The 23,209-nt window shown below is 44.5% G+C and overlaps 1 protein-coding gene across 1 annotated transcript; it reads left to right on the top strand.

Annotated features, from left to right (window-relative positions):
• The first annotated feature begins 993 nt into the window (after positions 1 to 993).
• LOC116502845 (zinc finger protein 189-like) lies at positions 994 to 20,485 on the top strand. The gene is made up of 5 exons (XM_032208800.1): positions 994 to 1,202; positions 5,022 to 5,085; positions 7,910 to 7,991; positions 13,012 to 13,206; positions 16,299 to 20,485. The coding sequence occupies exons 2-5, from the start codon at positions 5,062 to 5,064 to the stop codon at positions 19,148 to 19,150; spliced, it is 3,153 nt and encodes a 1,050-aa protein (XP_032064691.1). The 5' UTR covers positions 994 to 1,202; positions 5,022 to 5,061; the 3' UTR covers positions 19,151 to 20,485.
• Positions 20,486 to 23,209: the final 2,724 nt, after the last annotated feature.

A 23,209-nucleotide genomic window follows, 5' to 3' on the forward strand; every position in this document is an offset into this window, starting at 1 on the left:
CATGTATTCAAAATTCAGACGCTTGGCAACTGACTCATACTTATGACAGTGTGATCATTTTTTTGCGACCTTCTGACAAGCAAAGTCAATGGGAAAGCCAGATCCACTTAACAACTAGGTTACTAGCTTAACAACTGCAATGGTTCACTTAACAACTGTGGCAAGAAAAGTTGTAAAATGGGGGCAAGACTCACTTAACTAATGTTTTACTTAGTAATATGAACTTTGGGGCTCAAATGTGGTTGTATGTTAGCATACTACTTGTACAGGAGTATGACAACTCCCCATTTTGCAGTATAAAGTTAGCTTCCATCAGAGCTGCCCTCCCAAGTCCCAAGCTTAGATGTTGACAGGTTTGCACAAATCTGGGTCAGCCAGATATCCTTCTCTTTCTCTATCAAATCGATGCCCCTAAAACCAAGACAAGGCTGAGAGATAATTCAGCCTCTACTTTCTGCCCATCCTACCTCGCCGGGCCGTTGTGGGGGGTCCAAAGGACGCCAGAGATTCTTGGAAGGCAATATATATACGTGGCATAAATACAATTGCACCCATTCATACATGGATAAATGAGCTTTAATCCGTTCCAATGGAAGCCGCCCTTTATATCTCCATTAATTCTGGCACGCGATGCAATTCCTTTCATTTCACTATATACAAGTAGCTAGTCTTCCTTTCTTTCCTTTCCTTTCCCCCCTTTCCCTTCGTTTGCTTTCCCGCAATGTCTCTTCCCAGGCGAAGGGCCAGAGCCGGACCGCTTCGCCAGCCCTTCGCTTCGCCCCACGCCAAGTTCACCCGGCAGCCACGCCGCAGGTCGGCGCCCGCATGGGCGTGAAAGGCGTGCGAGAGAAGCGGGCGAGGGGCTCGCCTCGTTCCCGGCGTCGGCCAGCAGAGGTCTCTGCCTCTCCCCGGAGGAGGAGCCGCTTGCTAGCGGCTTTCTCCCTCCGCGCGTTGGGGGCTGCGCTTTTAACTTCAGATGCTTCCGACTCCATTGTGGTTTGCGATCCGGCTGCCGCCAGCGCCGCCGCCGCTCCTCCGAGCCGGATAGTCATTTCTCCCTTTTGCAAGGGATGCAAGAGCGGCCGTCTCGTCTTTGTCTTTCCCGGCTGCCCTGAGCTTTGGGCGGCTCGAGCGGGGGGCCCTAGAAGCCCCCGGGGACGGAGCCCGCGGCTGCCTCTCGGTTCATAAGCGGGAGCTTCCAGGTAAAAAAAAAATGAATGGGGCGATGCCGGGAGGGGGGCGCACGAGGAAGGCAGCGGGGGGAAGGACCGAGGGGGAAGTGGCGGCGGCGGCGGCTCCGCAGGATCGTCGAGGGGGCGGTGGGTTTTCCGAGAAAAAGCCTTTGCAAAAGCGGGCGGTGGGATCCATTTCAGCCTGAGCTGCCTAGTCCTCTTCGTTAGCCTCCCCCAAAGGCGGTGCAACTTTTCTTGGGGTCCAAAAATAGACGGCCTTAGAGAGGGTGGGGTTCAACCCAAGGATTCCTGCATGGGGGGTGGTGGTGGATATGCCTCACTCTACCGTCTGGCCCTGGGGTGGGGGTGCTGTGTGGAATGATTGTCCCGGGTATCAATTTAGGCATTTTTACCCCACCCCACCCCAAAAGGAAAATGGGATCGGTTCCTTTCCCTGTTCATTTTTTTTGTTGTTTTATTGCATTGGCTTCGATGGAGGCCTGGGCTCTCCGTTGGAAATCCTATCCCCCGCCTCCCCCGGCATTCAGATCTGTGCAGATGGGTTGTGGTTGCGGATTGGCGGGAGGGGGTGGTGGTGGTGAGGACGGGAATGCTTTGCACACGCTCAGAGGAACTCTCCGGGTTCCTGCCGAGCTCCCATTTGAATTTTAATAGCTTTCTTTGGGATTCAGAGGTGGGGGTGTTGGGGGAGGGGGGGACGTGCCCTTGATGGCTAAAGGGGTTTTTGATTGTTTAATTTTAGGAGTTGCTGTCTGCATCCGCCTACGTTTTTGGACAGTCCTGTTCAGCTCTGCTAATGGGAGTAGAGGAGAAAACAATAAATGAAAGGGGGAAGGGAGGAAAACGGGAGACCTGTAAATAGCCACACTTATCCCCCCCCCCCAAAAAAAAATCGTTATGCATGGCCAAGTCTGCTGATTGCTCAGACCATTTAAAAAAAATCTAACAATTGTGTGAAGCTTTGGAGTCCTTCAGGAGGACTCTTCCTCAGACTTGGGTGGGAATAAAACCATCAGTTTGCTTGCTGAAATCGCAAAGCCTCTATCTGGTTGCAGCCTTGAAAATAGGGGTGTTGGAGGAAATGATAAATATAATTGGATTAGGGCCCGTTTTAGTGCCATGCAGTTTGCCCCAAGGAATGCTGGGAGAGAGAGAATGAATGGCTGCTCCCTTTTAAAGAAAAATCCAGCAAATGTACCTCCATATTGAAGTGAAATCTTAATTGGTCACTGTAGACAAGGCTTACTTTTGATCTAAATAAAATACCTGTTATTCTTACTGTGCAGCTTGCCTGCAAGGATTTAAGGGCATGCATTGGATTAAGAAGGGTAGTTGCAACAGTCCTGTGAGGTAGCTGCTCACAGTGTTCAATCCAAGGTTATGACCTGCTAAATTAGCTTCTACCTGCGGCCAACATTTCCCTGGGCCCTCTGAATGAAAGCAATTTCCTCAGAGGATGTCAATTTCTTCCAAAAAGAGATAGTTATGAGGACCAGCTGCCTTTGTGGCTCCAGTAATGAGGGGAAAAAAGGGTGTTCTTTTTCCCTACCCATTCCTGTTTCCTAATTTACTGAGCATCCAGATTAACTCAAAAGCTTACCCGTTATCCTAAATTATTTTAGCTGGCCTTAAACATGATTTTTGTTGATTTTTTCCCCCTGAATGGACCAACACAGCTTCCCATGCTTTTCATTTACAGATACAGGTAATCCTCGATTTACAACAGTTAATTTGGTGACCCAATGTGGGAAAAAAAGTGATCTGTGCCTGTTTTTCACACTTAATGACCATTGCAGCAACCCCATGGTCATGTGATCTAAATTTGGATGATTGGCAACTGCTTCATATTTATGATGGTTGCAATGTCCTGGGATCATGTGATCAGTTTTTTGCTACCTTGAGAAGCAAAGTCAACCTGGAAGCCATATTAACAACTGAGTTATTGACTTAACAACTGCAATGATTCACTTAACAAATCTGGCAAGAAAATTCATAGAATGGGGCAAAGCTCACTTAATGACTGCCTCGCTTAGCAACATAAATTTTGGATTTAATTCTGGTTGTAAGTCAAGGATTACCTGTATAGATTTTCCCCATTAATAAGGCTGCCCCTGGATCATAGGAAGAACCACAAGACCCATCATCATCAAACAGTCTATGCAGGCTTAATTAAACCAGGTTTAATGGTAGAGGTGGCCTTTGAGCAGAATTTTAAAGAGGAATGAGTGTGAACTCAGCCTGGCGTATCTTTATTTTATATATAAAATTTGGAGATGGCCCATCTCACTGAGTTAAGTGTAGAGCACTGGTTCTCAACCTTCCCAATGCCGTGACCCTTTAATACAGTTCCTCATGTTGTGGTGACCCCCAACCATAAAATTGGTGTCTCCTAAGACCATCGAAAATACGTGTTTTCCGATGGTCTTAGGCGACCCCTGTGAAAGGGTCGTTCGACCCCCAAAGGGGTCCCGACCCACAGGTTGAGAACCACTGGCGTAGAGGTAGGCTTCGACCTATGACCACAATTGAGCCCATTATTTCTGTTGTTAAGCAAAGTGAGTGAGTTTTGTCCCATTTTGCAAATCTTTTTTCCCACCAATGTAAAGCAAATCATTGCAGTTGTTTAATGAATGATGTGGTCATTAAGTGAATCTCACTTTTCCCCATTGACTTTGCTTGTTGGAACTGAGCTGGGAAGGTTACAAATAGTGATTACATGACCTTGGGATAGTACAAACTGTCATAAATACATGTCAGTTGCCAAGGGAATTTTGAACATGTGATCATGGAGATGCTGCAATGACGGTACAGTGTTTCTTTTGATCCCTGAAATAAGCACTTGGCCTTATTTTCGGGGAGGTCTTATTATTTTTGAGGTACAGGAGGGGTGAGTGTGGTCACCTCATGGCTGCTGCTATGTTGCAATAGATATAGATTTTCGGGAGAGGGCTTATTTTCAAGGAAACAGGGTATGTAAAAACCAATCATAAGTCACTGTTTTCATTGCTGTTGTAACTTCAGATGGTCACTAAACAAATAGTTCTAAGTCGAGGACTATTGGTATTTTCATGTCTGTTTCACAGATTTTCTTATTTTTCTAATAGAAGAGAATATCAGTAGCTTGGAGTTGAACTCTGGCATCCTTGCCACTCTTGGAGCTTGGTGGTTTTCTTATAGATGTTTCATTACCCAACTAGGTAACATCATCAGTGCTTGAAGGGAATAGGGTTTGGTCTGAGTACAGAGTAACTTACCCTTCCAGTTTCATTTTTGCGCCTCATTTTTTCTTGCAGGGCTTGCATTGGTGGGATAGTGAGAGTTGTAGTCCAAAATAGGTGGAGGTCACAATATAACCAGATTATTGTCCTTTTGAGGAAGAAAGGTGAAGAAACTGATTTTCCTGAGGGGATTTAGATGTAGATTTAGAGTGGTGTGGTGGCCTAGAAGTGGAGCTCTCTCCTCACAATCAGGAGGCTGTGAGTTTGATCCTAGGTAGAGGCAAATATTTCTCTCTCTGGGCACATTGAGAATATATCTGCTGACTATAACTCCACATTAGTGACAGGAAGGGCATCCAGCCAGTAAACACTCAGCTTTGTTCAGTTGCCCAGACTTCACTCCACAAGGGATTATGGAGTCGTTAAAAGGAATTGATGAGTCAAATATAAATTTAGGAGTCTAGAGCAACATAATGCCTCTCTCATTCTCTTACCTAAATTTTCTTAATTTACAAGGAGGATAAGGACTGGTGTAAAGTTGCGGGAGGGAGTTCGGTGTCTAGAAGGCAATTTTTATGAAAGCTCTGCACTATTTCTTCCCAACATTCAGATATTTTTCCTGTGAAGACAACCAGCTACTTCAGAAGGAAATGGCCCAGGCACATTCTGCGCAGGTAAATCCGTGACAAATGTAGACAGACAGAACTTTTATTTTTGTCACTGACCAATAAAAATACAGTCAATAAAATGAACAACAAAAAAACTATTCCCTAACAACAACAACTATTACCAAACATTTTGGTGCATGTAGCAAATTGTGCTACTTTTAGAGAAATAAATTTATCTTGATTATTTAACACAAGGGTCACCAACCTTTCAGACCTCAGGGACCACTACATTCATAATTTTTAACCCTAGTATGGACCACTAATATAAATTAGTAATGGGATGTGGTCCTTCAGGCACTTAGTTTGCAAACTCTGTCTTTCGAGGAGCCCAGCTGAACTTTTGCGCACCGCTCACTGAAGTGCCTGGACTCCCAGGAAGGGAGGGAAGGGATGGAGCTACTAAACAGGCAGCCAAGCTAAGTGCCTGAAGGACCTCATCCCATCAGCGAGCGGAAATAATTGCTTCGGTGGGCCGGAGTTTGAGGATCCCTGATATAGTGCAATATAAAAAATTAAAATATTTTTCTGCGGACCACCAAAATTTTCTCACAGACCACCAGTTGGTGGCTGCTGCTTTAATACAAAGTGCAAATAAAAGCTATCAGAGAGCCCCAAAAATTCAAATAAAGGAGGGGCAATCGAATAGTGGTGAATTTCCCTGTAGAACTTGCAGTACAGAAGAACATAAGACTGTTATTTATTAAATTTGTATACCACCCATCTCACTATTAAAGTGACCCCGGGTGGCTTAGAATGATAGCAAACCAGTTTGATCTACTGGTTAAGGCACCAGGTTAGAAATTGGAGATCATGAGTTCAAGTCCCACCTTAGCCATGAAAGCCAGCTGGGTGACTCTGGGCCAGTCACATTTTCAGCCCAACTCAGCCCACAGGGTGGTTACTGTGGGGAAAATAGGAGGAGGAAGGTGTGTTGGATGTGTTCAGTGCCTTGAATTATTTGTAAAAATAAAAGGATAGTGAATGAATAAATAAATAAATTACATAATATAAAGTGGTTATCTTTTTTTCTATGGAGATCATATCACTGGGACTGTAGTAGATACAATATGGGGTTTTCCTGTATTTCTCTTCATTAAATCAAGCTGAAGATAGGGCTCTTCTAAGTTTGGGGGTTGTGATATGATATAAATATGAGGCTGGTTTAGACATTAAGATCTGATTATTTACAATTATATTGTGAGCAGAAGTAGCAATTTCTATTTGACCTTCTATATCTAAGTGTTCTGACCTAGGCTTAATAGAATCACGAACCAGACTCCTTGTCCCACAAAAAACTCTTTTTTATTTGGTTAATGTGAATTCCTAGCATTCACATCCAGACAAGTCCCGGCAATAAGTCTTTCAAGGTTTAATTGGAACAGCAGAACTTATCAATCCTTGGATAGTTGCCAGGCCGAGAGTTTCTGGTCGCAACACTGTAAAATGAAATACCTGGCAAAGAGTCTCTGTGAGGCACAAACTCAGATAAGCAAATCTTCACAATAACGAACAAACTAATTGTTTCCTGCAAACACCACTCCACATTTGCTCCTATTTATTCCCTATGGGAGGGGGCATTCAACGTCCACTTGTACCTTTACTACCGAGTCGACCAGTGGTGGGTTTCAAATTTTTTTAAAACCTCTTCTGTAGGTGTGGCTTGCTTTGTGGGAATGGCTTGCTGACCATGTGACTAGATGGGAGTGGCTTGCCAGCCATGTGACCAGGTGGGAGTGGCTTGGCAATCATGTGACTGGGTGGGCGTGGCCAACTTGTAAAATGTGGTGAAACTCACTTAACAACGCTCTTGCTTAGCAATCAAAATGTTGCTCAGAAACTCTGGCATTTGAAGCACACAAGTCTTAAAGCTGTCAAGTTACAAGATCCTTGCACCCCTAACCCTTTAGAAAAGAAACCCCCAGGAGTGTTCAAACTTGACAGCTTTAAGACTTGTGGACTTTAACTCCCAGAATTCCTCCTTCAGTCATGTTGGCTCAGGAATGCTGGCATTGAAGTGTGCAAGTCTTAAAGCTGTCAAGTTATAAGACCCTTGCACCCCTAACTCTTTAGAAAAAAAACCACAGGGGTGTTCAAACTTGGCAGCTTTAAGACTTGTGGACTTCAAATCCCAGAATTCCTCCTCTCGCTCTTCATCTTGATGATGCACGGATGGGCAGGGGGAGGGAGCTGGAACTGGTTCTAAACGGCACTGTAGATTTGTGGAATCTCTTCTATAGAAGAGGTTAGAACTGGCAGGAACCCACCCCTGGAGTTGACCCCTGTTCCTTAATTGTTCCCTTCTTCTGACAGCTCTGTGCATGCGTGCATTGGGAACAGGCTCCAACTGTTCTCCTGCCCCACTGATCTCCGAGTCCAAAAGTAGCTGATAAATGTCGGACAACCCTGGCCCTGTATCTCCCTGACGCAGAGTACCCATCAGAGCCTTTCCCAGTCTCCATCACTGGCCCATGTTCCTCCCCAACCTCCTCACTGTCTGAGTCTGCCACCAGCTCTGCTGGCCGCTGGTGGGCCACAACACTAAGATCCTTTATCTTAGTGGTGATTTAACTTGATCTAAGATTAAAATGGCGTCACTGGAGAAACATAGATGCTCATTTTTTTTTATTGCTGGTTTCTCAGGAAGATTAGTAGTTGCCTTTCAATATTCTATTAGATGGGTCAATTTGCTAGGGTTGTGATGTATTTTCAACTAATAGGTGAAGATATATGGAGTGGCGTTGGGTGAATGGCTAGAGGGAAGATGACCTTCCCTTGAAGCAGCTCTAGACCTTTACAAATGATGATATTTTTTCCCCTTTCATTTATTTAGATCCAGCAGGATCTCTTAGGCTCTGATCAAGAAAGACTCTACAGAGAAGTGATGCAAGAAAGTTATAACACCATCTTCAGAGGTGAGATGGCTTCTTACCTGTTCTTTTTGTTGTTTGTAGCACCATAAACATACAAAGTGGCTTTGTCCTGATTTGAATACCTTAGAGCAGTGATGGCTAACCTTTTTGTCCTCACATGCCAAAAGCGTGCATGCGACAGTGTGTACGAGTGGTCACATTCATAATGCAATGTGCGACAACACCCCTCTGTGTGCGCCCCACCCCCTGCATATGTGTACGCAACCCCCCTTCCCCAGCACATTTGCGAGCACCCCCCCCCCGTACCCTGTTTGGGGCCTAGAAGCCTCCTGGGACCAGAAATGGGCTGGGGGGGGGCACCACACACACACAGGGCCGTTTTGGGTCTAGCAGGCATCCCTTAAACCTCCTGGGACCAAAACCGGGCCACCCCCCCACGCATGCACTCGCATTTCCCGCATGCATGGTAGAGTCCTGAAAATCAGCTGGCTGACAGGAGACCCGCGTGCATGCGCAATGGAGCTGAGCTGAGTGACGACTCGCATGGCTACACAAAGGGCTCCACTTTCCACCTGTGGCATGCGTGCCATAGGTTCTCCATCACGGCCTTAAAGGTTGTACATGAGACCATCAGAATTAAATTTAATTGGGGAATGTGTTTACCTCCTTAAATAATTTGACCCCCCCCCCCCAAAAAAAAACCTTTATGAGCTAAGAGTTAGAAATAGGTAATAGTCATTGGGTAGATTCAAATATTGAGATAAATCACATTTATTTATTAAACTATAACTGAACTGCTGTTATCACTAAGCCTAAGGCACTGTATTTAGTTGCCAGGTTAGCATAAAATGCCAAGGCCAAAATAAAATACATTTTAAGAAATTATTTTGACTTGATCGTTGTGAAATCCAATTACTTTGTCTTCCCAAGAAATGTGTTTATCTGTTTGAAAAATGTACACTGAAAGCCCATGCACCAAAGACATATTCCTTGTGTGTCCAATCACACTTGGCTAATAAAAAATTCTATTCTATTCTAATTTCAGATTTAGGAACTTAATCTAAATGGATTTTTTTTAGCTGCTCCCTCCATGTTATATTATTTTTTAAAGTTATAAACATAACATCTTATGAGAGAGAATTGCCCCATCTATGACTGAATTGCTTTGATGAACAAGTAAACATTTATAATGCTTATGTATTTTTTTAAAAAAAATCTCATTGTTTTAAATTGATTAAATCCAAGCAGTTTAATCTTAATGGCATCCATATAGCTAATGCTGAATTTGTGTACAACATTTGCACATATCTTAGCAGAAGTCAGTGGGATGTCTTTTTCAGTAATACATGTAAGGCTACATACAGGTAGTCCAGTCCTTGGCATGTGACTGTAATGCAGCCTGATTATAGATTTGACAGTCATAAAACAAGTCACCCATGTGACTGCCTTGATTTTACAACCTTTTTGTGGTGGTTGTTAAGTAAACCAATTGTTTGCTATGGACAGTTTTGCCAAAACCCAGAAGTAAATGCCAGTTTTAAATTTAAAAAAATGTCATGAAACACGGTCACATGACTGTAAGAGGCTGCAAAATGACTGATTGCCAAGTGCCCAAAATCTGGTAATGTGGCCCTGATTCTTAGCTGTTGCAATTTTGGAACCGGGTTGTAAAAGTACCTCCGGAGAAGTCCGTGGTATCTTCAAACAATTGCTAAGCTATTTGTCATAAACCGAGGACCGCCTGTAGTTAATATTCCTATGTAATAATAAATAGTCTTGCAGAACAATTGGTCCCCTAAAACGATCTGCATTTATTGATAAAGCAATATTGTATGATGACACAATTAAAATGATACCAAGATAAGCATGAGATCTACCACCTTGGATTCTACTGAAATTGAAAAAAGAATTCAATTAAGAATAATTGAAATTTATTTGATAAAAGCAGCAAAAAAAAAAGCATGATAAAGTAGTTTTAGGACTGAAAGTCATTAAAAAGACTGCTAGTATTTAAAAGCATACAAATATGGATAACATTTTGAGTTCATTTTAGATTAATCTCAAAGATTCTTGGCAAATCATGCAGTATGCTACTGCTATATACCAACATTTTTAAATTATCAGTAGTTAAATACCGTATTTTTTGGAGTATAACATGCTCCTTTCCCCCCAAAAAAGAGGGTAAAAATCTGGGTGCGTCTTACACACTGAATACAGCATTTTTGGCCTCCCGAAACCCCGCCCCACGCATCCCATTTTTTTGCAAAAATGGACATGCAGACGGTTTGGGAGGTCTACAGAGTGCTCCTGGGGGCTGGGGAGGGCAAAAACTTTTTTTTTAATTTACCTCTTTAAAATCTTGGTGCGTCTTATACCGGTGTGTCTTATGGTTCGAAAAATATGGTACATTCTAGCCAAGTTAGTTGTATAATTGCCTGGAATGTGTAATGCAACTCAGTGAATACAGATAAAACTTGACTTAACACTTTGTGTAGTGACTAAAGTAACGTATGACCATTTTCACACTGACTATCGCAGCATCCCCATGGTCACATGGTCAAAATTCAGATGCTTGGCAACTGGCATGTATTTATGACGGTTGCACTGTCCGAAGTCACGTAATCACCTTTGGTGACCTTCTGACAAGCAACGTCAATGGGGAAGGCAGATTCACAATAACAACCATGTTACTAACTTAACAACTGCAGTGATTCACTTAACAACTTTGGAACAAAGGTTGTAAAATGGGGTAAAACTCAATTAAATGTTTTAGCTCAGCCACAAATATTGGGCTCAATTGTTGCCGTAAGGCGAGAACTACCGTATATACTCGAGTATAGGCCGACCCGAATATAAGCCGAGGCACCTAATTTTACCACAAAAAAACTGGAAAAGTTATTGACTCGAGTATAAGCCTAGGGTGGGAAATGCAGCAGCTACCGGTAAATTTCAAAAATAAAAATAGATACCAATAATGTTTTTGAATATTTATTTCAAAGAAAAACAGTAAACTAGCGGTGTATTCAATGAAATACTTCACTCACCTCATGATGCTGATGTCCCGCTGTGATGATGATGTCCCGTGCAGCCGCGGGAGCGATGTCCCGCCTCCTATGACACACGGCACAGTGATTCCTATCATTGGATCACTGTACCAGAGGAGGTGGGACATCGCTATGTGGCTGCTTGCCATAACAAGGAGGAGGTGGGACATCGTTGCAGAGCGGCAGGAGGGGGAGGAAGGGGAATCGTAAGACAGCCCTGCATTACATTAGAACGTGAGGAGGGGGGATGGTGCGGTGCGCACTGCGCGGCAAACTGACACAGAGGGAGGGGAAACTCACAGGGGCACTGGGCCATTCACGAGTGTCACCCAGCGGCATGGCCCCGCCCCTTTTTCTCCTCCATTTCGGGCAAAATTTTCACTGACTCGAGTATAAGCCGAGGCGGCTTTTTTCAGCCCAAAAAGTGGGCTGAAAAACTAGGCTTATACTCGAGTATATACAGTACCTATATTTTTTTTGGGGGGGGGGGATTGGCATTCCAATATAATCAAGGGCCTTCTGTCAATTGGTGAAGTTTTGAGAATATGCAATTATTTGCATATAAGAAAATAATAGAAAGGGAAAATTTACATTCTTAAACTTGTTTTCTGGGTAGCAACATTTATCAGAGTCTTTCTTTTTGATGTACCATATTTTTTGGAGTATAAGACACTCCAAAGTATAAGGCGTGCTTAGCTTTTGGGGAGGAAAACAAGGGGAAAAAATCTGCCTCTGCCTCCCAGCTATTTGCCTCTTTGCAGTAAACAGCCTGTTTCAGTTTCAGCAGAACCTGATTAAAACAAGCAGCTGATTGTCAGTTGGTCGGCTGTTTCAGGCTGTAGGGATTGACATAGCCTATTGCAGCCTCCATGCGCTCCATTTTCGGCCTCTGCATCCAGTTTTCAGCCCCATTTTCCGCCTGTTCTGGGCAGCGGGAATCAGAATGGGTAGAAAATGGGATGCACGGAGGCCGAAAATGGGGGCGCAGATGCCAAAAATGGGGTGCACAGAGGCGGCAATAGGCAATGGCAATCCCTACAGCCTGAAACAGCTGATGGTTGGGAGGCCAATCCAACCAACAATCAGCTGCTTGTGCAAATCAGGCTGTGCTGAAGCTGAAACAGGCTGTTTGCTGCAAGGAGGCAAATTGCTGGGAGGCAAAGGGTTGGGGCCAGCGGGTGGGCAGGGCTTCATTCAGTGTATAAGATGCACCCAAATTTTCACCCTCTTTTAGAGTGTGTCTTATACTCCAAAAATATGGCATATACACCTGCATGATTGTACAGTATACCTTTCAGGATTTGTCCTCTTCCACGTTGGCCAGAGAAAAATAGAAGCATTTGCCCCAAGTCCTAGAAAAGCTACCATGGATTGGTAGGAGACTGAGCCAGTGCATTGGGGGAAGTGCAGGGATGTGGGAGAGCCAGGTTCAAGTTTTTATTTTTCCTTGGAAGTTCACTGACATAGTGACACTTTCTCAAGCTAGGATTGTTGTAAAGATGAAAATGAGGTGCTGTGCTGTGTATATTGCCTTGAACTCTTTAGAGGTGGAGAAAAGGTGAGGTGCAAAGCAAAGGTAAAAGTTTCCCTATCAGTCACCTCCGTTTCTTGACTGGGGGAGTCTGCGTTGTCTGAAGACATTTTCTGTTGTCATGTGGCCAGCATGGCTATATGCCAAAGACACGCACAACGCTGTTACAGTCTCACCAAAGTGATACCTATTTATATCCTCGCATTTACATGCTTTTGAACTGCTAGATGGGCAGGAGCTGGAGAGAGGAACAGGAGCACACCCCATTGTGTGGTGCTCGGGTTTCAAACTCAGACTGTCAGCCTTCCGGCTGACAAACTCAGTGTCTTAACTGTTGGGCCATCGTGCCCCGTGATATGAAGCAAATAATGATGCCATCTTTTCTTCTTGCTTGCATGAAAGTCCCTGTTTGTTTATAACTTTTCTGCAGCAGAATATATACTTTGCTCACCTGCTTCTTTGCTCTTTCTCTCTCTCTTGATTCCAGCTTCTCCTCTTCAGCTTCAAAAATCTGAACTCCTGGCACATCTGAAACGAGGACAAGAAGGTCTTCAGAGCTCCAGCAATAGTGCTGATCAAAAGCTGGTTAAAGAAGCCCTGAAGAAATGGCCAGAAGCAGGAAACTGGTGGAATTCTTACCGGAGTCCCGTGAGCGTGCCCACTTCAGATTCATCGAGTTCAGGTCAGGTTGTCTCTAAAACTTGGCATCCTCATGTGGTCACCTTTACAGCTTCAGACACATTCTGTTCTGAGAAATGGCTTCATCTATAGACGCGGTGGCTAAGATGCTGAGCTTGTTGATCAGAAAGGTGGGCAGTTCGGCGGTTTGAATCCCTAGCACCATGTAATGGAGTGAACTCCGGTTACTTGTCCCAGCTTCTGCCAACCTAGCTGTTCAAAAGCATATATACATGCAAGTACAAAAATAGGAACCACCTTTGGTGGGAAGGTAACAGCGTTCTGTGCGCCTTCAGCGTTTAGTCATGTAAGCCACATGACCACAGAGACGTCTTCGATCAGCGCTGGCTCTTCAGCTTTGAAACGGAGATGAGCACCGCCCCCTAGAGTCAGGAATGACTAGCACATTAGTGTGAGGGGAACCTTTGCCTTTATAGATCCCTACCTAGAACAGGAAGGTGGCGATAGATACTGCAGAAAGGTTGGTCCTTGACTTCCGACCACAATTGAACTGAAGATTTCCATTGTTAAGCAAGACAGTTAAGAGCTTTGCCCCATTTTACGACCTTTCTCGCCACCGTTGTTACACGAATCACTGCAGTTGTTAGGTTAATAATGTTATTAAGTGAATCTGGCTTTCCCATTGACTTTGCTTGTCAGGAAATCACAAAATGAACATTGGGAAATCCTGCAATAGTCATGAATGTGAAAAATGGTCATAAGTCACTTTTCAATGCTGTTGTTACTTTGAATGATCACTGAATGAATGGTTGTAATTCGAGGTTATTTGTACAGCGGCTAAGGTAATGGCCTAGAAACTAGAAGACGGTAAGTTCTGGTCATGCCTTGGCGATGAAAAATGGCGAAGTGACTTTGGGGCAGACACACTCTCTCAGCCCAACCCACCTCACAGGGTTGTTGTGGGTAAAAGAGGCGGAGGAAAGAATGTTAGAAATATTCACTGCCTTGAATTATTTATAAAAATAATAAAGACTGGATTAAAATGTAATAAATATTACTTAACTTTAGGAACTAAGATCCAGTTCATTTGTTTTCTCTCTTGGTTTTGGGAAACTAGACATCTTTTAAATCAGTCTAAAACTGCATGTCTTTAAGCATTAGTATCGATATGGCTGAGTAACCTGGCTCTTATAAGACAAGAAAAATTCTTATAGCATGAATCTTAATTTTGTCTAGCTCGGGGTGTCAAACTCAATTTCATTGAGGGCTGTGGTGGGCATGGCCAGCTCGATGTCACTCATGTCGGGATGTGCCTATAGTGGCTCGAGCACTCTGCCAGCAAAAAGAGACTCCCGGACTCCGTTTTCGGCTGTGACTGCCTCCTGCAACCATCTGCCAGTGAAAATGGACCTCGGGAGGGCCACAGCTCCGTTTTTGCTGGCAGAGGCACTGCAGGCCGGTCCTTCACTGTTTCCACGGTGGCCCTGTGGGCCAGATCTAAGCACCCCATGGGCCAGATCCGTCCCCTGAGTCTTGTATTTGATACCCCTGGTCTAGCTGGCTCGTTTTTTTTTCTAAATTCAAAGCCTGATTTCATTTTATAATCTGCAATGTGTCCCAGTCCACGGTTTTGTTGGTGTGGTGAAATCTGCAGAATGGTGTGTGGTGGTGCTTGAAGTTAAAAGAGGCTGGTTAGCTTGGTATCCCTGCAGGGAAGGAATAAAAGAGGAATCCCTTATTTGGTTGTTCCCAACAGCTTGCAGGTAGCCTGACGAGATCCTTGTACAGGTACAGGTAGTTTTTAACTTACAGCAGTTTGTTTAGTGACCATTCAAAGTTACAGCAGCACTGAAAAAGTAACCTATGACCATTTTTCACACAGCATTCTCAGGGTCCCGTGATCAAAATTTGGACCTTTGGCAACCGGATGTACTTACGACGGTTGCAGTGTCCCAGAGGCATGTGACCACCTTTTGTGACTTTCTGACAAGTGAAGCCAATGCGGAAGCAAAATTCACTTTACAACCATGTTACTAACTTAAAGACTGCAGTGATAGCTTTACAACTGTGGCAAGAAAGGTGGCAAAGGGAGGCAAAACTCATTTAACGACATGAGATTTTGGGCCCGGTTGTGGTTGCAAACCGAGGATTACCTGTAAATAGGGAAGTAGCAGTAAAATAATTGATCACCTCGCTGTGTCGTTCTGGTTCCTTGCACTTAGCATTAATCTCGTCAGACTAACCGCCCTCTCTTGGGAACAGACAGATAAGGCCTTCAAAACTTTTGCAAGGGTGGGGAAAGTGTCAGGATTCTGTCACTTCCTCCCCTGCAGGGATTCCAATAGTATTAGTACTTATTGTAGACTTATATACTGCTTCACAGTGCTTTACAGCTCTCTCTAAGCGGTTTACAGAGTCATCCTACTGCTCCCAAACAATCTGGGTCCTCATTTTATTGATCTCAGAAAGATAGAGTGCTGAGTCAGCCTTGAGCTGGTGAGAATCAAACTGCTGGCAGTCAGCAGAGTTAGACGGCAATACTGCATTGTAACCACCGTGCCACCAAGCTAGCCAACCTATTGGCGTATTTTTTGGAGTACAAGACACCTTCTCCCCCCCCCCCTCAAAAAAAGAGAGTGAAAATCTGGGTGCGTCTTTTACACTGAATACCGCATTTTTGGCTTACTGAACACCCCCCCCCTTTTTACAAAAATGGACATGCAGAGGGTTTGGGAGGCTTGCAAAGTGCTCCTGGGGGCTGTGGAGGGCAAAAATGAGCAAAACACGAGCCGTTTTTTGGCTCCCAAAGCCTCCCAAAGGTCTTTTGCAAAAAATGGCCCGTTTTTGTGAAAAACAAGCCGTTTTTTTGCTCATTTTTGCCTCCTCCCCAGCCCCCAGGCTCTGCATGCCCCCACTTTTTTTGTAAAAAACGAGACGTGCAGAGGGTTTGGGGGGCCTGCAGAGTGCAAAAACTTTTTTTTTTTAAAAATGACCTCTTCAAAATCATCATCTTATACTCCTGTGCATCTTATAGTCCGAAAAATACGGTAATTCCACTCTTCACCCTAAATGGAGATTAGATGGCATTTCTACTGCCTGTCTCGAAACCGCCTTTTCTGTTTTTTCTCCCAGCAGATGATGACGTTGCCAGCGAGAAGGAAGAGGAGGAGAGCGTTCCGTGGGAGAACCAGCGGACTACGAAACCTCGTGCTGCTTTGCTAGGCCAATGGGAGAGTGTCCCGCGGCAGGGAAAAGCTTGCAAGATCCAGCACGGCCGCCTGCAGGACTCCCGCCCCAGAGTTAACCGTGCTGATGGGAAAAAGAAAGGCCTTGCTGGCGGCAGCAATAGCCGGCAAGGAATGGATACCGAAGAGAGCCAGAACGAATGCACCGTATGTGGGAAAATCTTTGGCAGGAGATCATCCCTCATCAGGCATTTCAAAGTCCACAGCGGAGACAAACCTTTTAGATGCTCCATCTGCGGCAAGTGCTTCCTCGCGAAAACCAGCCTGGTTTTACACAAGGAGAGTATGCATAAAAAACGACCCCGTTCGGGAAAGAAACGCTGGGAATGTTGTGAGTGTGGGCAGATCTTTGCCACGAAAGCTTTTCTGACGGAGCATCAGCAGATGCACAGCAGCGAAAAGAAGCATCCGTGCCCTGCCTGCGAGGAAAGCTTCGCGGAAACCAGGCACCTTGTGAAGCATCTTATGACCACTCACTCTGGGGACCATGTCTTCCAGTGCCCCGTCTGTGGAAAAGGCTTTATGAAGGAGAAGGAGCTTGTGAAGCACCAAGTAAAGAACCACGGCGAGAGCCACTGGTTCCCCAGTCTGGGCAGCGAAAACAGCTGCAAGGAAAAAACGCCCCCGATCAAACACAAGGGGTCTTATCTGAGCCCCGAAATTCTTCCCGGTGCGGCGTACGAAGCAAGAAACGGTGGGGTGGAACGTCCCCTGACCTGCGGCCACTGTGGGAAGTCTTACAAGCAAGAGAAGGCTTTCCTTAATCACCAGAGTGTGTGCGTGAGGCCGCGACCGAGCGGTGAAGGAAAAGTCCTCAAGGAAGACGGCCCACTCACTAAAAACCAGATCACCCACGTGGAAATGAAAGATAACACTTGCTTCGACTGTGGGAAACCCGTGTGCAAAAGTTCGCTGCTGGCCTCTCAGCCCAAGGCAGACCCGGAAAAGAAGCTTCAGGTGTGCCCCGAATGTGGGGAAAGTTTTAGAGACAGCCACAGTTTTGAGAACCACTTGAAAAGCCACCAAAAGTCACCCTCTTCTCAAAACGACTCAGCTTGGGAGGGCCTTGGGGGGAAAACACTGCCCATGCCGGAGAAGAAAAGCCGCTACCAGTGCCGAGGCTGCAGGCGAGACTACTCGACTCATTATAATCTCAGGAGGCACCAACGGATCCACCTGGAATGCCGGTACAGGAGGAACGGCCGCAAGGGGAAGGACGCCGCCTACAGCTGGTTCTTCCTGGACTTCCCGAAAGCCCGTAGCAGAGAGCAGACCCTTCAGCACAAGTGCACCTTCTGCGGGAAAGCCTTCAAAACGAAAAGCACCCTCGGTCGACACCACCAAATCCACATCAAAGGCAAGCCTTACAAGTGCACCATCTGCGGGAAAGCGTTCGTCTACCGCTACACCCTCGCCCACCATCAGGAGATCCACCTGGAAGACCAGCTCTACCAGCACAAGTGCTCCATCTGCACGAAGGCCTTCAGGACCCCGTCGGCCCTCCGCCGGCATCAGCAGCTGCACAAGGAAGGCAAGCCCTACATCTGCAACATCTGCGGGAAAGCTTTCGCCTACCGGTACAACCTCACCCACCATCGGGAAATCCACGTCGAAGGGCAGATCTATAAGTGCTCTTTCTGCTGGAAGGCCTTCCGAACCAGTTACTCCCTCAGCAGGCACAAGCGCATCCACACCGAGACCAGGTCCTACCAGTGCCCTACTTGCAGGAAAGCCTTTGGAACGAAATACTCCCTTTGGAGGCATCAGGAGATGCACGTGAAAGAGGAACCGGATAGCTTGCTTGGCGGAAATGAGGCCGGGGACAGCTCTGTCAAAGATCAAGCTAGTGGTAGCAATGACGGCACGGATAAACAGTTTACCCATCCGGTCCACTCTCCAGGCCAGGGAGTCCATAAGGAACGGCAACCCCCGGAAGGCTCTGAGAACACGAGCAGCTCGCTCCTCCCCGATCATCAAAGCACGCGTGTAGAGGAAAATGCTATTAAACCATCGGACAGTCAAACTTTCAGGAGCGTTGGAGTGGGGGCTAAAGGTCAAGACAAGCCTATAAAAGGAGAGCCCCAGCCGTGGACCAACGGCCCGTTGTACACAGGACAGGGAATCCAAACGGCGGAAGATCTCCCAGGGTCCTCTGAAAATGGGGACATCTCCTTAGGCCCCGTGGGAAACCATGCCGTTAAAGAGCCCGCTGATTGGTGCTTCCTAGGTAAATTGCCCGGGGTTGGCCAACAAGGGATGGTCCCGCAGGAAAAAAAATACAGCTGCCCTAATTGTGGGAAGTCCTTTAGAGATAAATATTCCCTTACAAGACACGAGAAAGTCCACTTCCCCGAGAGGCCTTATCCGTGTCCAAAGTGTGAGAAGAGTTTCCGCAGTACTAAAGACCTGGAGAAGCATCAGGTGACCCATTCGGATCGGAGGCCCCATCAGTGTGGTGAATGTGGGAAATACTTGAAGACAAAGTACACGCTCGATAAGCATCAGAAGACCCACAAAGGGGAAAAGCCATTCTGCTGCTCTTATTGTGGCCGAAGGGTGACCACAAGCACAATTCTTCGGTACCACCAGAGAACCCACACCGGGGAGAGGCCGTATAAATGTGCCGTGTGCGATAAAAGTTACATCAGCAAGTGGTCCCTTAAAAAACATTTGGAGTTGCATTACAAAACAAGTCCGCCAAACGACCTTCAGGAAGCATCTCAGCTTGACCACAAAAGCTAAGGCGACTTGGTCACTTGTGGGTGAAGAAGTGGGACACCGTTTTAATCCATAAGGTTTGGAGGTCTTTTGGAACTGGTCTGGGTTGAAACATCCGCCTTTAAAATTCCCAGGTTCTTTCTTATACCCAGTGACTAGCTACCTCAGAAAATAGATTTTTGAATGTACTTTACCTTTTCCAATCTCGAATCGTTCTGATAACTTTGCTCCAAAAATGAACATCCATGTCATATGGAGAGCCTGTAATAAGAAGGCTCCCTTTATTTTGAATGAGCGGACCTGACTGAAAACTTGGATGCTTGGAAAAAATCGATTAAGAGCATTGATGAAGCTACAGTTTGGAGGGATGAGTGATGGCGAGGTGTCTTTCATTTCCTAACATTGTTTTCACATTGTAAAAAGCCAATTTTGTGTTAAAAATAATTCCTCTTCTGCAGCGTACGTAGTAGCGTACGTATATAAAGTGGGGGGGAGAGACACAGAACAATTATTTTAAGAAGTGTGGGTGAGAAGGTTATATAGTCTTGTTTTTCATAATGAAAATACTGCTGGTTTGTGCAGTGAATGAAAAACGTGCTTTTCCAATGCACTTTGCATTGCCAAGAAGACATTCAAGGGTCAAATATATTCTAAATCTTGCCAATGTTAGGAATTCGCATTTTGGGATCTGTAATAAATAATACAAAACAGTTTTCTGTACGTTTTAGAACATGTTTTAAATTGAAAGCCATTGTTTTGCCATTGGCAAAAGTAATTCAGAAGTTCATTGACACTCTCCCTGTCTTGCCTCCTAGTACCACTGCCATGTTACACTGTGTATAGGGAAGAAGGAATCTCAAGTTATTGGAGCTGCAAAGACAATTCAGGCCTGGGATATGCCCTCTTGGTTGCAAGTAGAAATTTTACAGACAAAACATGAAAAGTTAACTTTCTCAGTCAATGTCCCAACCATTATCAGTTATGCTTGCTTGAGATGATAGGTGCTGTGAAGTTTCTGGAGCCACAAGACGTGGAAAGTCATAGTGTTATTCCAAATACCAAAATGCAAAATCAGAATTCTCTCTCTCTCTTTTTTTTTTTAATAATGTGGAAATTCCCAGTGGTAACGGTGAATAATAAATGCTGAAGTATAAAGTCAGAAAAGTTGGGTTTTAAAAAAAATAATAATATGTAAGAACCCTAAAATAATTGATTGTATGAAGTCTGTTTTAAACTAAAACTTTTGTCAGTCGGGAATCTTGCATGGACATTTTATGACTAGCTGTTTTATTGGGAGAATTGCAATTTGCTACAGGTTATCAAGTAAAGCGTGAGTTGCATCGTTTCCAGTGTCAGTTCATTATAAAATGTTTGTTCTCTGCAGCCATTTTATGGATTTTGTTTTGGGTGATATGGATAATTAGAGTCAGTAGTCTGGGTTTCATTGAAGTGTTACCATATTTATTCACATCAGCAGAATCTTTTCCGTATGCTGTCACTAAGAGCCGAAAATGCCTGTGATTTGTTTTCACTGGCAATCCAGCGCCAACTGCATTTCTAGCTGAAATAATGGAGGAATTAAGGGGCCTTGACTTGCAACAATTCATTTACTGACCGTTCAAAAATACAACAGCACTGTAAAAAGTGACGTATGCACACTTACCACCATTGCAGCATCCCTGTGGACACATGATTTACATTCAGACGCTTGGCAGTTGGTTCATATTTATGACGGTTGCCGTGTCTGTGTGTGATGTGATCGCCTTTTAGAAACTTCTGTCAAGGAAAGTCAATGGGAAAGCCAGATTCACTTAACAACAGTATTACTACAGTGATTCACTTAACAAATGTGGCAAGAAAAAATAGTAAAATGGGGCAAAACTCACTTAACAAATTTCTCACTTAATAATATCAATTGTGGGCTCAATTGTGCTCATAAGTTGAGGACTACCTGTACGGTATTGCAGTGTTTCTTGACTTTTAAGATGTGTGGACTTTTAACTCCCAGAATTCCCCAACCAGTCCACTGGCTGGGGAATTCTGGGAGTTGAAATTGACGCATCTTAAAAGTTGCCAGGATTGAGAAATACAACTGTATTGCTTTGTCTTTCTGAGCCAAGCCAGGGCGGTTTACACTGAGTTTTCTTCAGAGGTGTAAGTGTATCAACACCTGGGCAGTTTGAATGTAGCTTATACCTTCAGACTTTCAAACGTGGCAACTTTAGGATATGTGGGCTTCAACTGACCCAGCATTCCCTAGCTAGCATGGGTTTCATGACATGACCCAAGTCATGTCAATGAGGTTTGGGCGGAAATAAGATTCTGATTTTCTCTACAACATAAAGTTGAGTTTGGTTTGTGTGGAGGAGCATGTGCCCTGTTATGGGATTCAGTGTTGTCGTATGGCACCTGGATTTCATCTGTTTTGGGTAAGCATTAACTAGGGAATAAAACCCATGCTGTCTGAAGCCAGGAAATCTCACCTTGTTTTTGCAGATTTTGGTCATCCTAATTTCATTAGCATGATGAGTTGAGGATTCTATTTGGAAATAGCATCTGAAGGACACCATGCTGGGAAGGATAACATTTGAATGGTCCTCTTTCCATTTTGCATTGGAAAATCCTGCACGAGTCCAGGAAATTATCCTCAGATAAACTCATAAGATAGTTTTTGTCCATAGTTCTGTCCTTCTTGAGCCTTAAAATCCCCTCAATTTTCTTTGCCACCCTGTTACACGAGACAACAAACTCCACATTTTTGACAGAGGACTGAACCAGCCCTCTTAATAGAGGGAGAGGGATAAAACATCACTTATCTCCAATCTACAACACTGTCCTTTCAACAGTTCCAAGAAGGCAATAGAATAGAATAGAGAATAAAATAGAATAAAAATAAAATAGAATTCTTTATTGGCCAAGTGTGATTGGACACACAAGGAATTTGTCTTTGGCGCATAAGCTCTCTGTACATAAAAAGACAAGATACATTCATCAAGAATCATAAGCTACAACACTTAAAGATACTCATAGGGTACAAATAAGCAATCAGGAAACAATATCAATGTAAATCGTAAGGATACAAGTGACAAAGTTACAGTTCTGCAGTCATAAGTGAGGAGATGGGTGATGGGAACGATGAGAAGACATAGTAATAGTAATGCAGCCTTAGTGAATAGTTTGACAGTGGTGAGTGAATTATTTGTTTAGCAGAGTGATGGCATTCGGGGAAAAACTCCTTATGTCTAGTCTTGGTGTGCAGTGCTCTATAGCATCATTTTGAGGGTAGAAGTTGAAACAATTTATGTCCAGGATGCGAGGGGTCTAAATATTTTCACAGCCCTCTTTTTGACTCTTCCTCAATGGAAGGCAGGTTGGCAGTAATTGTTTTTTTTCTGCAGTTCTAATTATCCTCTGAAGTCTCTGTCTTCACCCATTTGCACCACTCGGGTGACCCTGAAGACACTAAGATTAACCTCTTGGCTCACTAAAAGGATACAAATGACTAGCTGTCTGTAAGGAGTGTAAGTCCTTCCATTCCCCACCATCCAGTGAGAGATGAAGAAGCTTCTTGGATGAGAAGGGAAAGGAAAACCAGAAAGTCCATTTGCCTCTTGAAAAAATACCTTTGGGACCTGCTACCCGAGATTTACCCTTTTCTCACTGATGTGCTATGAGGTCTACAAGTAGTCAACTTAACAGCCATTCATTTAATGAGTTTGAAGTTACAATGGCATTGAAAAAAGTGGCTGATAACCAATTTCCACACTTCCTACCATTGAAATATCCCCAAGGTCACATAATCAAAACTTCAGGTTCTTGGCAACTGGCATTTATGACAGTTACATTGTCCCAGAGTCATGTGATCACCATTTGTAACCATCCCAGCTGGCTTCCAACCAGCAAATCGATGGAGGAAGCCAAATTCGCTTAACAACCATATGATTCACTTAACAACCCCAGTGATTTCTTTTAACAACTGACAAAAACCATAAAATGGGGCAACACTCACTTGATTGCCTTGCTTGAGAATAAAAATGTTGGCATCAATTGTGGTTGTAAATCGAGGATTGCCTGTATTCTGAA

This window comes from Thamnophis elegans, chromosome 2, assembly GCF_009769535.1.
Source record: "Thamnophis elegans isolate rThaEle1 chromosome 2, rThaEle1.pri, whole genome shotgun sequence".
Taxonomy (NCBI): domain Eukaryota; kingdom Metazoa; phylum Chordata; class Lepidosauria; order Squamata; family Colubridae; genus Thamnophis; species Thamnophis elegans.